This window comes from Hyla sarda, chromosome 6, assembly GCF_029499605.1.
Source record: "Hyla sarda isolate aHylSar1 chromosome 6, aHylSar1.hap1, whole genome shotgun sequence".
In the NCBI taxonomy this organism is placed as follows: Eukaryota; Metazoa; Chordata; class Amphibia; order Anura; family Hylidae; genus Hyla; species Hyla sarda.
The window spans coordinates 243443534-243460740 of NC_079194.1; the positions used below are offsets into that span (position 1 = coordinate 243443534).

General features: G+C 42.8%; 1 protein-coding gene across 1 annotated transcript in view; it reads left to right on the forward strand.

The window, feature by feature from the left end:
• Positions 1-2349: 2349 nt before the first annotated feature.
• LSP1 (lymphocyte specific protein 1) overlaps positions 2350-17207 on the forward strand; it is a 107043-nt gene continuing 92185 nt past the window's right edge. The window contains exon 1 of the mRNA XM_056526854.1: positions 2350-2729. Within this exon, the coding sequence (XP_056382829.1) occupies positions 2650-2729 (80 nt within the window). The 5' untranslated portion in view covers positions 2350-2649. The remainder of the gene's footprint in view (positions 2730-17207) is intronic.

Genomic DNA, 17207 nt, shown 5'->3' on the forward strand with positions numbered 1-17207 from the left:
TCGACTCAACTCACTTCCACACTTTCAGTTCCTGATCAGTTACAATGGGTCAGTCTGGTTTCTGGAAGTAAGGCAGCGAATACCATGTTAAAGGGTAGTCATGGGACTGGACACTCACTTTATATTATATGATGTAATGTTATCCAATAAAGGAGCCTCTTAGTCTTTTATACATATTGTATTTGTGAATCAAAATATAATTTATTTGGAATATTAATTTTCCTTATAAGCAGAGAGCTTCAAAGTTATTTCATCAAATTTTGGAAATGATGTAAGTATCGACAAAATTTTACCACTAACATAAAGTAGAATATGTCACGAAAAAAAACAATCTCAGAATCAGAATAATCGGTAAAAGCATCTTAGAGTTATTAACCCCTTAAGGACGCAGGACGTAAATGTACGTCCTGGTGAGGTGGTACTTAACGCACCAGGACGTACATTTACGTCCTAAGCATAACCGCGGCCATCGGAGCGATGCCCGTGTCATGCGCGGCTGATCCCGGCTGCTGATCGCAGCCAGGGACCCGCCGGCAATGGCCGACGCCCGCGATCTCGCGGGCGTCCGCCATTAACCCCTCAGGTGCCGGGATCAATACAGATCCCGGCATCTGCGGCAGTTCGCGATTAAAATGAACGATCGGATCGCCCGCAGCGCTGCTGCGGGGATCCGATCATTCATAACGCCGCACGGAGGTCCCCTCACCTTCCTCCGTGCGGCTCCCGGCGTCTCCTGCTCTGGTCTGTGATCGAGCAGACCAGAGCAGGAGATGACCGATAATACTGATCTGTTCTATGTCCTATACATAGAACAGATCAGTATTAGCAATCATGGTATTGCTATGAATAGTCCCCTATGGGGACTATTCAAGTGTAAAAAAAAATGTAAAAAAATGTAAAAGTAAAAGTAAAAAAAAGTGAAAAATCCCCTCCCCCAATAAAAAAGTAAAACGTCCGTTTTTTCCTATTTTACCCCCAAAAAGCGTAAAAAAACATTTTTTATAGACATATTTGGTATCGCCGCGTGCGTAAATGTCCGAACTATTAAAATAAAATGTTAATGATCCCGTACGGTGAACGGCGTGAACGAAAAAAAATTTTAAAAGTCCAAAATTCCTACTTTTTTAATACATTTTATTAAAAAAAAAATTATAAAAAATGTATTAAAAGTTTTTTATATGCAAATGTGGTATCAAAAAAAAGTACAGATCATGGCGCAAAAAATGAGCCCCCATACCGCCGCTTATACGGAAAAATAAAAAAGTTATAGGTCATCAAAATAAAGGGATTATAAACGTACTAATTTGGTTAAAAAGTTTGTGATTTTTTTTAAGCGCAACAATAATATAAAAGTATATAATAATGGGTATCATTTTAATCGTATTGACCCTCAGAATAAAGAACACACGTCATTTTTACCATAAATTGTACGGCGTGAAAACGAAACCTTCCAAAATTAGCAAAATTGCGTTTTTCGTTTTAATTTCCCCACAAAAATAGTGTTTTTTGGTTGCGCCATACATTTTATGATATAATGAGTGATGTCATTACAAAGGACAACTGGTCGCGCAAAAAACAAGCCCTCATACTAGTCTGTGGATGAAAATATAAAAGAGTTATGATTTTTAGAAGGCGAGGAGGAAAAAATGAAAACGTAAAAATTAAATTGTCTGAGTCCTTAAGGCCAAAATGGGCTGAGTCCTTAAGGGGTTAATGCTTAAAGTGACAGTGGTCAGATGTGCAAAAAATGGCTCCGTCCTCATGGTGAAAATGAGCTGCATCCTTAAGGGGTTAAGGTCAAAATGGGCTTGGTCCTTAAGGGGTTAATGTCTTCAGCTGATGGCAGAACAAGAAGCAGCTCAAGCAATGTGTGTTCACTGCAGGCAGCTTTAGGATATTTGGGACAGGAAATGATACTTATGTGCACCAAGCCCTGTAGCATGTATACGTGTGATCACAGCGTGCACCACAAGCCTCTGCTACAGTGTTTCCCAACCTGGGTGCCTCCAGCTGTTGCAAAACTACAACTCCCATCATGCCCGGACAGCCTTTGGCTGTCCGGGCATGCTGGAAGTTGTAGTTTTGCAACAGCTGGAGGCACCCAGGTTGGGAAACACTGCTCTGCTATGCGAGACTCCCTCAGAAGTAAATCCAGATAAAGCAGAATTGCAAATTAGCAGAATGCAGAAAATCTGCAGAGAATTATCCAGCCTGTCAGCCGTGTCTTTATATCTGGCTGATTTGCATCCTGTGAGCTGTGCAATCTGAAATACAGAAGTGTAATATGTCCACAAACCACATCCTGTAGAATGGTACGATGAGGAGGGGGGAGCCAACACAATGTGACACAACACAGGAAAGAAGAAAGGAGAGATTTGCACTGTGGCATTAACACGGCACGTAAGCTTTATTGATATCCTAAGAAAAGAGGCGAGGAGGAAGACAATACATCCAGAGCCGAGGCTTACACAGCTATACAGCAGGCACACCCCACTGAGCAAAAAAAAAAAAAAAAAAATCAAATTTGCAAACACCCATATCACACTCACATCTGGATCATACCGTAAGACGCGTGCACCCTGCCACACCCTCACACACAGCCTGACACTGCTACATAGCCACACGACACGCTGACTGGCACAGGGCAAGATGTCAGACAATGAGGACACACAGAGACCTGAAGGCTGTGAGGAGACCACCTTCGAGGACAAACTGGAGGAGACCCAGAGGTGAGGAAAAAATGTCTAATATATATATATATATATATATATCTCCTTGATATGGCCTATGATAAAAATGTATTCAGTAATCTATTATGATGCGGTGCATGACTGCTGGTCTTTACAAGATGCGGCAGAGCTGAATTTGTCATTAGCTCTTTGTATGATGCATGAGAGGATGATGAGGATGAACAGCATCAAAGGACAAACTCAGCCCTGCTACATCTGCGGGCCTGGGTGCTGTTTGGAGCCAAATGTAGTGGAACCGCATCCAGACAATGATAATCTGGATGTGTCGGATGTGAAATGACAAAGGAATGAAAGCAATTCCAAATGCTTGTGCGAAGCGCCAAGGCGTAGATCCACCACAAGAACAGACTTCTGCCACTTGTGTGTGGAACAGCTGAGCTCAATGTGATACTTCAATGCGGTCCTGGCAATACAACGCGCTATTCCAAGATCTGAAAATACTGCGGAATATTTTTTTTTTTTTTGCTCAGTAAGTAGAAGTACAGGGAAAAGCAAGTTAAAGGGTTATCCAGGAGTAGAAAAACGGCTCCACACCTGTCCTCAGGTTGTATGTGGTATTACAGCTCAGTTCCATCGAAGTGAATAGAGCCAAGTTGTTATACCACACATAACCTGAGGACAGGGGTGGTGCTGTTTTTGGAAAAAAAATTGCACTGTCTTTCTATTTCTAAGAGAACTTCTATATTGTGAAAATTAATGTTTCCCTAAAACTGGGGGGGAAAAAAAGCGTATTTCCCCTCCTCGGTATTCCCCTTATCCTTTGGAGCCTGTGGATTATAAGCATTTGTGATGGCCCAGTACGGGATGGTGTTTCTCCGTACCTTCCCTGCCCTGTCAGGCAGTGTCCCCAGGGCCCCTGCAGTTGTCTCCCCCCCCCCCCCATGTAAATAGGTTACGTATAATATTATGTATTGTACCTTTAATAAATGTACCATGTGATTGTTACCCAGGAAGTAATAGTGACCACCTGACCCCAAAGGTGACTTATGGGCTCCCTGCTAGTCTCCCCCATATAAACCTTGGGTGGAGCTAGCCTCGCTCTCTTTGAGCTCTGCTCTCTCTTTGTGCTGAGGTCCAATCCAGTCAAGTTGTGCCTATAGTGTGTCCAGAGTAGTGGAGTACGGTGTTCATTTTAGGACATCGTCAGCCGTAACTCCATCCTCCATCAGGTGAAATGGCGTCCCGCCTCCTCCCTCGGACCAATCGCCGTCAGTCATAAGCCGCAACTCCGTCCTCCGTCAGGTGAAACGGCATCCCGCCTCCTCCCTCAGACCAATTGCCGTCAATCGGCAGCCGCAAATCTGTCCTCAGTCAGGTGAAACGGTGTCCCGCCTCCGCCTTTGGACCAATCGCTGTCAGTCATCAGCCCCAACTCCATCCACCGTCAGGTGAAGCAGTGTCCCGCCTCCTCCCTCACACCAACCGCCGTCATCCTTCAGCCACAACTCCATCCTCCGTCATCCGAAGCTCCCTCGTCCAAAACGCTGTCATGCCTCAGACGATTCGCCCTCAGACACAAGTTCCTGCCACATAGCAGGGCCGACGCTGCACAGCATGGATAGGAACTGTGAACTTGCACGTGTCTACTACAGACACTACATGGGCTACACGAAAATTATAGAGAGAGGACAAAAGAACGGTCTTATGAGGCACTGCTTAGGAGATCATAAAGACGGAAAGACTCAAAGCCAGCACAGGGCAAATGTTTTTTATTTGTAAAAAGGGACAATGCGTTTCTGAACATACAGAGTGCCTTCCTCAGGTCCAAACGTATAACAGCACTCTTCAGATGCTGGTGGGTGCAAGAGATGCTGTAGAGGATCCTGTGTGTAGCAGTGCTGGCGTGGTCTAACCTTGCTGCTATACGTTTGGACCTGAGGAAGGCACTCTGTATGTGCTGAAACGCGTTGTCCCTTTTTACAAATAAAAAACATTTGTCCTGTGCTGGCTTTGAGCCTTTCTGTCTTTATGATCTCCTAAGCAGCGCCTCATAAGACCGTTATTTTGTCCTCTCTCTGAGATTTTTGTGTCGTAAACCCTGGCTCTGTTTGCTAAGAGTCCAGTCCCGGTCTGAGCGCAGCAGCTTCATATATACCTCTACCCACCTATCACCTAGGTGTGGTGGAGGGTTTTTTCAGATCTTTTATCTGTTACAAAGGGAGCGCCCCCTGTTTCTAGTTTTTTTCTTTTATTTCTGAGCTACATGGGTTACAGAGTCTGTATAGCAGAGCCGACATCGAAAAGCGTGAACAGTAGAACCCGTATAGCAGAGAGCCGGCACTGACTCGGCACTACTACACGGCAGGAAAGTTTATAGTCTGAGGGATGAAGGAGTTTCGGATGAGAGACTTTAGGATGACAAAGGAGGGAGGAGGGAGTTGCGGCTGATGGAGATTGGCCCGAGGGAGAAGACGGGACGCTGTTTCACCTGACGGAGGACGTAGTTACGGCTGATGACTGATGATGTCCTAAAATGGACACCGTAGTGGAGGCCTCAAGTCAAGTTCTGCAGCCACAAGTCCAGTCCTGCAGCCGCAAGTCAAGTGCAAAATAAGCTGAAGTCGCTGTCCTGTCAGTCAAGTCTTCTGTATACTCAGAATGGCCTGCACTAAATTCTCCTGTCTACTACAAGTCTAAGCAAACCTGCGAGGTCTCTGTGTCACTGGTCACCTCTTTGGGCCCTGGCTGAACTGTATAAACTGTACCAACTGTCTACCCTCAGTAAAGCTATGGTTGTCGGTAACTTGGCGTCGGTGTCTTCATTGCCCAGGATCTAGCGGTATACCTTCGGGTGGTTAAGGCTAAACCATGCTCTGGCGTCACGAACACAAAGGGTTAATAACATCTGCCCCTAACAACTGCCCTGCACCACACAGCCCACCGCCACCACACATTAATGGCTGGCTGAAAAATATGATTGCATTCCGACCACTAACAGGTGCATCCAGGAATTTGGGCAGAGAACAGACAATACACATAGGGAGATACAATTTATTCATCTATCATGTATCTATTTATCTATCTATTCCATATCTATCTATCTATTTATTAATTTATTCATTTATCTATCATGTATCTATCATCTATCTCATATCTATCTATGTATTTATTAATTCAATTATCTATTATGTATCTATCATCTATCTCATATCTATCTATCCATCTATATAGAGTAGGAAAGCAGCACATCCAAAAATCAAAGAAAATGGTGAATGGTGCACGCAGAACCAGACCTGGGTCAGGGGTCCATTTGTAATATAAAAATAGTAGATAAATCCGCAGCACACTTACCTCAATAAAAAGTGAGATTTATTCCATATTCCAAAAAAGTGTCACAGCAACGTTTCTGCCAGCAGGTGAAGCTCCTTGAGAAAGGCCAGGTGAGCTGGCAGAAACGTTGCTGTGACACTTTTTTTGGAATATGGAATAAATCTCACTTTTTATTGAGTTAAGTGTGCTGCGGATTTATCTACTATTTTTATCTATCCATCTATCTATGTATTGTATATCTATCTATCTCATATCCATCTATGTATCTATCTATCGCATCTATCTATCTCATATCTATCTATCTATCTCATATCTATCTATCTATCTCATATCTATCTATCTATCTCATATCTATCTCATATCTATCTCATATCTCATATCTATCTATCATCTACCTATTTCATATCTATCTATCTATATCATATCAATCTATCTATATCATATCAATCTATCTATATCATATCAATCTATCTATATCATATCAATCTATCTATATCATATCAATCTATCCATTTATTGCATATCTATCGAATTATCTATCTATCTACATCAAAGAGGCTAGGCTCCACCCACTAGCTCAGGGACAACTGAAAATTAGAGATGAAGCCTGCAGAGGGAAAAACTGGTGAAAATGCTGTATAAAAAAATAATAATAATAATAATATATAGAGCCTACCCGGTACCTGTGTGTATAGGTCCCCATAGCCTGAGTCCCTAGGACGTACGAGTCCTTATTGTCTAGTCCACCCCTAGTCACCTCTCATCTAGGTATTAGTTATCTTGTAATTATTTAGGATTTATATATAAAGGATTGTATAAATGTATATAATTAGTTAATTACCTGTACGGAGCGTAGCAGGACCTGCGGGTCACGTGATCAGGTAAACTCTATGGTTTTTGCTTAAGGACCTTTGGAGGTCCCTGTGACGTATTGCACCCATCATTGTTTGTGACGGTGAGTGACAGATATTCGGACCAATCAGAACAACCCCGCCCCTGCCCATATAAGGGAGCGGCGGTCATTCTTAGTTCTCTTTCCTCGTGGGCTGTTGACAGGGAAGGATCTGCGCTGCTGTCATCAGTGAATTTAGGCCCTAGCCTTGCGGCGACGGCTGATCTCTTCTAAACCGTGAGTGTATCAATCAATCAATGAGACTGTTATTGTGCATTGGATGTACCGCAAGCATTTTACTTTGTGGACAAAGTAATTTCATGCATGCATCTATCCTTACTGGGAAGGGCGGGAGAATTACCTCAGCCTGGCGTCACGAACTATAGGGTTAACCTTAACCGCTCATCTACCGAAACAACACCCCAACTACCATACACCCCCCAAGGGCTACTATATATATATATATATATATATATATATATATATACACACATACTGTATCTCTATCTATCTATCTCATGTCTGTCTATCTTTTTTGAATCTGTGTTTTCTTAGATTCATGAAAAAGTAGTGTATGAATTATCGTAGGACGTTACAGCATGGACATAGGTGATACATAGGTAGCAGTCTCATCTTGGCCTTGATGCTTGAAGTAGCCCAAAGGATCTCCTCCCCTCTATGAAGACATCATGCTGCTCTTCTTATGATGAGTGTGCAGTGTATGGGGGCCATCATAGTCTAGGCTCCACCCACTACTAGCTCAGGGACAACTGAAAATTAGAGATGAAGCCTGCAGAGGGGAAAACTGGTGAAAATGCTGTATAGAAGTATATTGATCAGAAATAGTGCTGCTCAAATGACAGCTTATCCTGAAACAAAAGTTATGCTTTAAGTCCCAAGGGGGATCCTTCTGCCAAGATGAGACATTTTACAGGAGGAAACCGTATTATTGGCCTGTAATGCTGAACTAGAGTTGAAAATGTAATATCTTTATTGTGGAACTTCTCATTTTGACAATTGCTGCCTCCACAAGGGCCGAGGCTAAAGCTTTGGAAAGTACCTAAAGCTTATTCTCATTGATCTAGTTGTGTGAAGGCCCTTTTTTTTTTTTTTTTTTTTTTCGGTTTGACAAATTGTATTTTTAGTAGGACAATTGAATGCACCATATTGTATACAGAATAACTTGTTTGTAAAAGGCATGTTACCTTTATTCTGTGGTTCAGTATAATTATAATGACACTTATACTAATACTTTTTGCTTTGTGTTGCTATTTTTGACAACCATAAGTTGATAGACCTGAGGCTTGTTTGTGCAGGGTAAGCTGTTGTGCTTAAAGGGGTACTCCGGCGCTTAGACATCTTATCCCCTATCCAAAGGATAGGGGATAAGATGCCTGATTGCGGGGTTCCCACCGCTGGGGACCCCCGTGATCTTGCATGCCGCACCCTGTTAAAATCAGCGTGTTTGTGTTGTGACGTCAAGGCTCTGCACCCTTGTGACATCACGCTCCGCCCCCTCAATGCAAGCCTATGGGAGGGGGCGTGAAAGCTGGCACGCCCCCTCCCAAAGGTTTGCATTGAGGGGTGGAGCCGTTAAATCACACGGGGGCAGAGCCGTGACGTCACAATGCTCCGTCCCCATGATCGACAGTAATCAGACCCTGAGCGAACATGGACTGATTTTAATTGGGTGCGGCGTGCAAGATCACGGGGTCCCCAGCGGCAGGACCCCCGCGATCAGGCATCTTATCCCCTATCCTTTGGATAGGGGATAAGATGTCTAAGCGCCGGAGTACCCCTTTAATTGTACCATTTTGGGGTACACAAGACTTTTTGATCTCTTTTCTCCGGGGGTGGGAGGCAGGGCGAGTGTGAAGTACCTTTAACTATTTGTTGTATGTACACAGCCCAGTGTTTCCCAACCTTTTTCGGCTCGGGGCATAAATAAATAAAGCATGGGGGTGCTGCTACACTGCTGCTTTAGTCAGCAACTCACAAATTACATCTTCTCTAATCAGCGTCGTTCCCTTTTCTTCTCCATCTGGCCCGGCCATCATGACCATTTCTTCCGGCCACAATTCTAAACCTGCAAAACAAACCTATTAGGCTCTTTTTTTTTACATGGGTGACAGAGGGGTGTACATGGGTGACAGAGGGTTGTAGAGTAGGGTATATGGGTGACAGAGGGCAAAGGGGGTGATAGGGGGTGTACAAGGGGGTGGACAGGAGTGTACATGGGTGACAGGGGTGTAGAGAAGTGTACATGGGTGATAGATGGGTGTACATGAGTGACAGAGAGGTGTATATGGGTGACAGAGGGGTGTAGGGGGTGACAGAGGGGTGTATAGAGGTGTACATGGGTGACAGATGGGTGAAGAATAGTGAACATGGGTGATGGGGGGCATAAGGGTGACAGAGGGGTTGACAGGAGTGACAAGGTGGGGGTGGACATGGGTTGAGATGGGGCAACAGAGGGGTGGAAAGGGTACGGTACCTTAAGCTAGCCGGCACGAGTATCCGGTGCATCTTGCAGTTCCACAGCACGGGAACCGGAGCAGCTTGCAGTTCCATGGCATCTTATAGTTGTAGCAGGGCACCATTTTCGGCTCACTGTGTCGCAAGGGGGAGGGGGATGCTGGGGGATGCTGGGGGGAAAAAAAAGAGGAAAAATCCCGTGGCACCCCGGTTGGGAATCACTGCCACAGCCATATATACCCAAATAATCATGCACAACTAATAATGATCAAATGCTAGTTAATGGCCCAAATTTATCAATCAGCCTGAATCCCTAATTGTATAGTTTTGCCCAAAGCAACCAATCACAGCTCAACTTTCACTTTACCAGAGCTCATTAAGATATGAAAGCTGAGCTGTGATTAGTTGTTAGGGTTTCAGGCTGATTGTTAAATCTCCCCCATTATGTCTGTTGTGAAATAAACCAATTAGAATAGATTAGTCCTTCTATTACAATGTTGCATTGTGGTGAGGTCGCCTTATAGTAAAGATTAAAATGGAGCCTCCTACTGTGGCTGGTTAACAATACCACACTGTAACCAAATGTTAATAGGACTTCTCCATTATTCACACCTTCATGGCCTATGAATAGTTTGTTACTTTCCCAAACTCTTGTCAACTTTGTATGGCATGTGGGAGGGGATCTGTGCACATTCACAATGTCCATTAACATAAGTGATACAGCCAACCTGGGATGGGCCCCCTCATCCAGGACCCACTTGGGATAAATGTGGCTGCATCAGTAGTATGTAAGCCCTTTTACTCTATTAACTAGAAATATTTTTTTGCACTTTAGTTGCCTTTTTAATAGCCTTCTAAAAAGCCTTCAACTTTCCACCTACAGACCCATATGAGGGCTTGTTTTTTGCACCACCAAATGTACTTTGTGATGACATCACTCATTTTACCACAAAATAGCCAAAACCAAAAAAAAATATTATTTGTGGGGAAAAAAAACAAACAAACACCATTTTGCAACTTTTGGGGGTTTCTGTTCCTACACAGTGCACTTTTTGGTAAAAATTTACACATTATCTAAATTTTCTACTTCTATACGATTAAAATGGTACTCAATTTAAATAAGTTTTGTTTTATTTTACTACTTTTAAAAAAAATAACTTTTTGTATGAAAATGAGTATGCTGTAAACGCTCCTTTTGACCCCATAACATTTTTATTTTTCTGAATACAGGCCTATATGAGGGCTCATTTTTTATGCTGTGATCTGTAGTTTTATCGGTACCATTTTTTTCCCTGATATATAAAGTGCCAAAAAATTTGCAATTTTGGACTTCGGTATTTTTTGTGTGTACACCATTAACCGTGCGGTGTAATTAACATTATCTTTTAACAGTTTGGACATCTACACACGCAACTATACCACATATGTTTATGTTAATTTTTTTTACCTAATTTTCTTTAAAAAATGGGAAAAGGGGGAGATTCAAACTTTTATTAGTTAAGGGACTTATTATCATTTATTAATTAATTTATTTTTATTTATTTATTTTTTGTTTCCATAGGGAACTATTACATGCAATCTTTGGATTGCATACACTGTTAAATGCTGTGCTATAGCACAGTATTGATCAGTGTTATCAGCGCTTTATTGTTACAGGCTGCAGCGGCTTCCTGCAGCATTGGGGTGCTGGGGGGGGGGGAACCACAAGGAGGCAGGTAAGGGCCTTTACTGTCCTCTTAGCTGATTGGGACCCCGGGATTTTACTATGGATGTTCTAATCAGCTTTGCTGAGCTACTGGAATCAGTTTTTTCCTGTTTTAGACGCTGCGATCAAAGGGGTAAATGCAGGACATCTGCCCAATCGGCATTGTCAGAAATTAGCCATGGGTCGTGGCTGCTTATAGCAACTGAGACCCATCGGGTACAAAGCGCGCTCGGCTCCCGAGCGCACTTCATATAACGCAAGGAGGAACTAGGGTATACAAGTACGCCCAATGTCCTTTAGGGGTGTTATTAATTTTACTATTATCATAACATTTAACAATTTATCAAGAATTTGCCATTTAAAGCGTACCTGTCATATAACAGAAAAAAATAATGCTCCTTTTTATTACTCACTAGGTCATACAGATGGTTTACATGTCTTTTTTTTTTTATATGTATAGCTTCTGTATTTGGCTCATAAATCCCACTGTTCGGCTGCTCACTTATTCTTATACCCACTACGGGTAATTATTGCAGATCCGTCCGGATTTAGGGGATAGATAAGGTCCGGTGATCCTGCAGAGTGCTTAGGGATTGATACACTCGCGATCCTAGATATATCAGCCGTTGCCGCAAGGCTCAGGCCTAACTCACTGCGATAGACAGCTGCGCAGATCCTGCTCGTTTGACAGCCCGGGAACAAGAGAGAGAACAATGGCCGCCGCTCCCTTATATGGGCAGGGGTGGGGTGAATCTGATTGGTCCGAACATCTGTCATTCACTGTTACACAGTGTGCTGGGAATGACTACGTCACAAGGACCTCCAAAGGTCCTTAAGCAGAAATACCATAGAGTTCACTTAACCACGTGACCCGCAGGTCCTGCTACGCTATAGACAGGTAATTAACTATTTATAGGCATTTATATAATATTTACATGCTTCTGTGGTAGCCCTTGGGGGGGGGGGTGTATGGTAGTGGTGGTATGGTATAGGTATATAAGGGGTTAATGTCAACCCTAGAGTTCGTGACGCCAGGCTGAGGGCTGGTATGCTGAATTAATATTTCGGCCGATCGCCGCCCTTCACAGTAACGATAGGTGCATAAAATAACGGAAGGTCCACAATGAGATTTGAACTTGAACTTGAATAACTTTTACTGAAGTGCTTGCAAGAACCATGGCACAATAACAGTCTCATACAAACAGTCCTTAAGTTGCTTAGTGACTGGCAGTAGTTGCGGACCTTGAGCTAGACATAAAGTCTCTGAATTAGGAAGAGATTTGCAGATCCGTCCAGATTTAAGGGAGCTATTAAGTCCGGTGATGCTGCAGAGTGTCTGGGAATTGATACACTCTATAGTTATACTTGTTCAGCCGTTGCCGCAAGGCTCAGGCCTAACTCACTGCGATTACTGCTGTACAGGTCTTGCTTGCTTGACAGCCCACGAGGTAAGAGCTGTTGCTGGCTTAGCAACCCAGGAACAAGAGAGAGAGAAGATGGCCACCGCTCCCTTATATGGGCAGGGGGCGTGGCAAATCGGATTGGTCCGAACGTCTGCCATTCACCATTACATGGTGTGATGGGATTGCTTACGTCACAGGGCCTCCAAAGGTCTTTAAGCTAAATACCATAGAGTTCACCTCGTCACATGACCCGCAGGTCCTGCAACGCTAATGGAAACAAGTAATTAACCATTTATTTACACATGTTATTCTATTTATATTAGCCTATGAATAAATTAGAGATCTATACAATAGAATAGATGCGACTAGGGGTAGACTGGCTAACAGGGATCCCTAAGTCCTACGGACTCTGGCTATGGGGACCCATAACTAAACAAGTACCATATAGAATGCGGTACTGGGACACCACACTTCCTAAGTAAGCTACTGGAGCAATAACTATCTGGATGAAAGGTGACTAGGGGTGAACCAGACAATGGGGACCCCGACGTCCTAGGGACTCTGGCTAAGGGGACCCACACACGCAGGTACCGGATAGGATACAGTACCGGGACATCACAATGGTATTAGTGCACTATGATTCAATATTAGTAGTGCACTCTATGGTATTAGCTTTCATAATCTTAAAGGGGTATTCCGGCGCTAAGCATCTTATCCCCTATCAAAAAGATCTTGCCACTGGGGACCCCTGGGATCTCTCCTGCAGCACCCTAGTTTTTCAGCTGCACTGAGCGAGGATCGCTTTGTGGCTGATGACAAGTGGTGCAGGGGACGGAGTATCATGACATCATGGCTCCGCCCCCTTGGGACATCACAACCCGCCCCCTTACTGCAAGTCTATTGGAGGGGCGTGATGTCACAAGGGGGAAGTCGTGAGGTCACGAAACTCTGGCCCCACGGCGGGACCCCCGCAATCAGACATCTTATCCCCTATCCTTTGGTATCTGGGCCATCGTGTTATTATAATCTACATTTTCCCCCTTTCCTTTTTACAGCTAGTTTCTCCTCTGTTTCTTGCCTCATAGAATGTGTTGCCCAAGGGCCCAGGCTTTAATTCAGTTATGGCACTACAGTACTGCAATGTATAATAATAATGCCAGCACATTAATATCATCCACATGCAGTAGTCTATACCATTCCCTCCCCCCCCCCCAGCCATACAGAACTACCAGTAAGTGTGTACCAATCACATAACAGTGCCCATAATAGAATTATATGGCAGTACCCACAGTAATTTCTGCTGCAGCAATACCACATATAATTCCCATACAATTATCCTCCATGGTCCTGTAACACTCTCTTTTTTTTTTTTTTTTTTTTTTTTTTTTCATAAACTTATATTTGACATGGATTGTGGAGGTTCTCCAGGAACCATGCATGTTCTTCTGCTCTGATACAAAGATTATGACCTAGAGAAATGTCCTATGAACCCTGCATTGTCTTTATTTCTAAACCAAGTGTGGCATCCCAGTACTGCATTTCAAACGGTACTTGTTTATCTATGGGTCCCCGTAGCCAGAGTCCCTAGGATTTAGTAATCTCTGTTAGTCAGTCCGCCCCTAGTCGCCTCTATTATAGTATATAGATTTCTAATTTGCCCATAAAATAATGTATATAGTATTATTTCGGTATATAAATGGTTAATTACCTGTTTCTATTAGCGTTGCAGGACCTGCGGGTCATGTGACAAGGCGAACTCTATGGTTTTAGCTTAAGGACCTTTGAAGGCCCTCTTACATCAGTAATCCCATCACACCATGTACTGGTGAATGGCAGACGTTCGGACCAATCAGAATCGCCACGCCCCATGCCCATATAAGGGAGCGGCGGCCATCTTCTCGCTCTTTGTCTCCTGGCTCTTGATGAGAGAAGACCTATATCGCAATAATCGCAGTGAGTTAGGCCTGAGCCTTGCGGCAACGGCTGAATGATCTAAATTATAGTGTGTGTCATCCCTAAGCACTCTGCAGTATCACCGGACCCAATATTTCCCCTAAATCCGGACGGATCTGCACATCACTCCCTAAATTCAGAGAATATAAATTTAATGCAAGGTCCGCAACTTCTGCTAGTTGCTAAGCAACCTAAGAACTGTTATATGAGACTGTTACTACGCATTGGATATTGCAAGCACTGCAGTAAAGTTATTCAAGTTCAAGTTAAATCTGCTTGTGGACCTTCAGTCATTTCATTGAACCTATTGCTTCTGGAAAGGGCGGCGATAGGCCGGAACATAGATTCAGCATACCAGCCCTCACCCTGGCATCACGAGTGACAGGGTTAATATTAACCCCTCATATATCAACACCATACCATCCCTACCATACACCCCCCCAAGGGCTACCACACAAGCAACACCTTTTAGCGACAACTTGTCCCAGTTCTTGCCTATAGCTGGAAAATGAATGAGATATTGGGTGAGATTTAGCGCCAGGCTTCCCTCCTCTGGAAACAGTGGCGTGGTCTCCCTACATATTTAAAGTTAATAGAGATAATGTGCCCATTAAAATAAGAGATGGCTCAAAGACAACCCCAAAAGAGATAAAACCAGGGGCGTAACTATCGGCCATTGCACCTGAGCCTAGGAGCCCGAGGGGCCCATTAGATCTCTTTCTTATATAAGGAAGCCAGTACTATAAATTAAGCTTTCTAGTTGGGGGCCCTGTTACAGATTTTGCACTGGGGCCCTGCTTCTTCAAGTTACGCCTCTGGATGAAACTATCATGATATCTACTTTATTAGCTTATCTCTATAATGTTTCCCATTCAGATGTCTGTTCTATTAATCTTCTGTAAGATAAACCTCACAAATCTGATACCTAGATTGGCGGAAGTGAGTAGCCAGAAATGGACAAAGTGGGCAAAGAATGTAAATGGCAGGAAATCATTCATGACTAAATGCGCATTTGTGTTTTCATTGCATGTGATTCATTGATTTGAAGCTTAAAATATCAGAATGTAAATGGGATCAAAGGGGATATTTATTCACATATATACACTAACAAAAGAAGAACCAATAGTGTAAAAATATTACATTTATTGAACATATATCAAATAGTATGACAGACATTTAAAAAATGAAATAAAAAATGCAAGCAATGATATGACAAGTGCAGAAAAGTGGAGGTTATAGCGTAAGGCTAGGTTCAGACTACGGAATTTCCGACAGAAATTACGTTATAAAATTTCCGTCCGAAATTCTGCTTGCTAAAAAGTACATGCGAGTCAATGGGATTACCGTGCACCTGTTCATACTTCCGATTTTTTCACTCGGCATTTGCGTGTCTAATTTCCGCTACAAAATTTCCACATGAAGAAAGGAGGTGCTCTTTCTTCAGACGGATTTCCGTAGCAGAATCCCATTGAATTCAATGGGACTCTCATTTCCCAGTGGATTTTTGTTCAAACGCGGAATGTAGGCAGATTGAAAGCGGATTACATGCGGAAAATCAGTACGGATTTGAGTCAGAAATTTTAATATGATCAGCCCACTGGTTCTTGGACTAGCCCACATTGAAAAAATTGACTGACCTGGTTTGGGTCATGTGATCACATGGTCCAAAAGGGGCTGAACTTGGCTCTTAGCACTCCCACTGTTTTCTGCTTGTCGGTTTGACGTTTATTGTGTAATTTATGATGCTTCCATGTGTTTTTCTGTATTCCATTCACAATAGCATATCTATCTATCTATCTATCTGTACTGTCATACTAGGTAATCTATCTATCTGTACTGTCATACTAGGTATATACCGGGGATCACTGTATTCGATATGCCCGCTGATATTTCTCCTGTATTCCTTGTGTGCCCTGTATTCCATGTTCTTGTACTTTATCACCTCCACTTTTCTGCACTTGTCATATCATTGCCTGCATTTTTTATTACATTTTTTAAATGTCTGTCATACTATTTGATATATGTTCAATAAATTTAATATTTTTACACTATTGGTTCTTCTTTTGTTGGTGTATATCTTTGAAGTGAACCTATTGTGGCCCAATTATTATAGTAGTTTTCCGTTGGCTCAAGATTTCTTCACCAGTAGTCTGCGCAGTTTAGCCACGTAACTTATAATATTTATATAATATCAAAGACAAGTACCATGTAAAACACAGGGGGGCTCTAACTTGAGGTGAGATGTTAATTAATAACGCTTATGACACCCCTCAAAATCAGAGACTGTAAAGTGCAGAAGTCGACTGGGAATTTGCCAAAGTGCTGCCACCCCCTTCCTCCATGATGTTCTCAGCTCATAGATTTTGGGTTATGTAAGGGAATAACCCTCTCTATTAATATTGTACAGTGATCCCTCAAATTACAGTGGTCTCATAGATTAACAAAGAATGGTCTTTCCTGGACCATTGTAACCTGACACCATATTCAACATACAATGTAACAGATGGGCTGATTCCGTGGCATATTGGAAAGGCCTTCCTAATATTGTGCCGTACCGTACTGCTCTTTATCTGTATTGATTATCTTGTCATTTTTTTTCAATCTTCATTTTTTTCTTATTTTAGGGTGACATTTTGGAGACTTTGGAACACTTTACTAGTTTCTGGTTTCAACATACAGTTGTCATCCTGAAACCAACCGATAATATAACTTGAGGGACCACTGTACATAAATGCTTTTAGAAAATATTTATTCCTTCT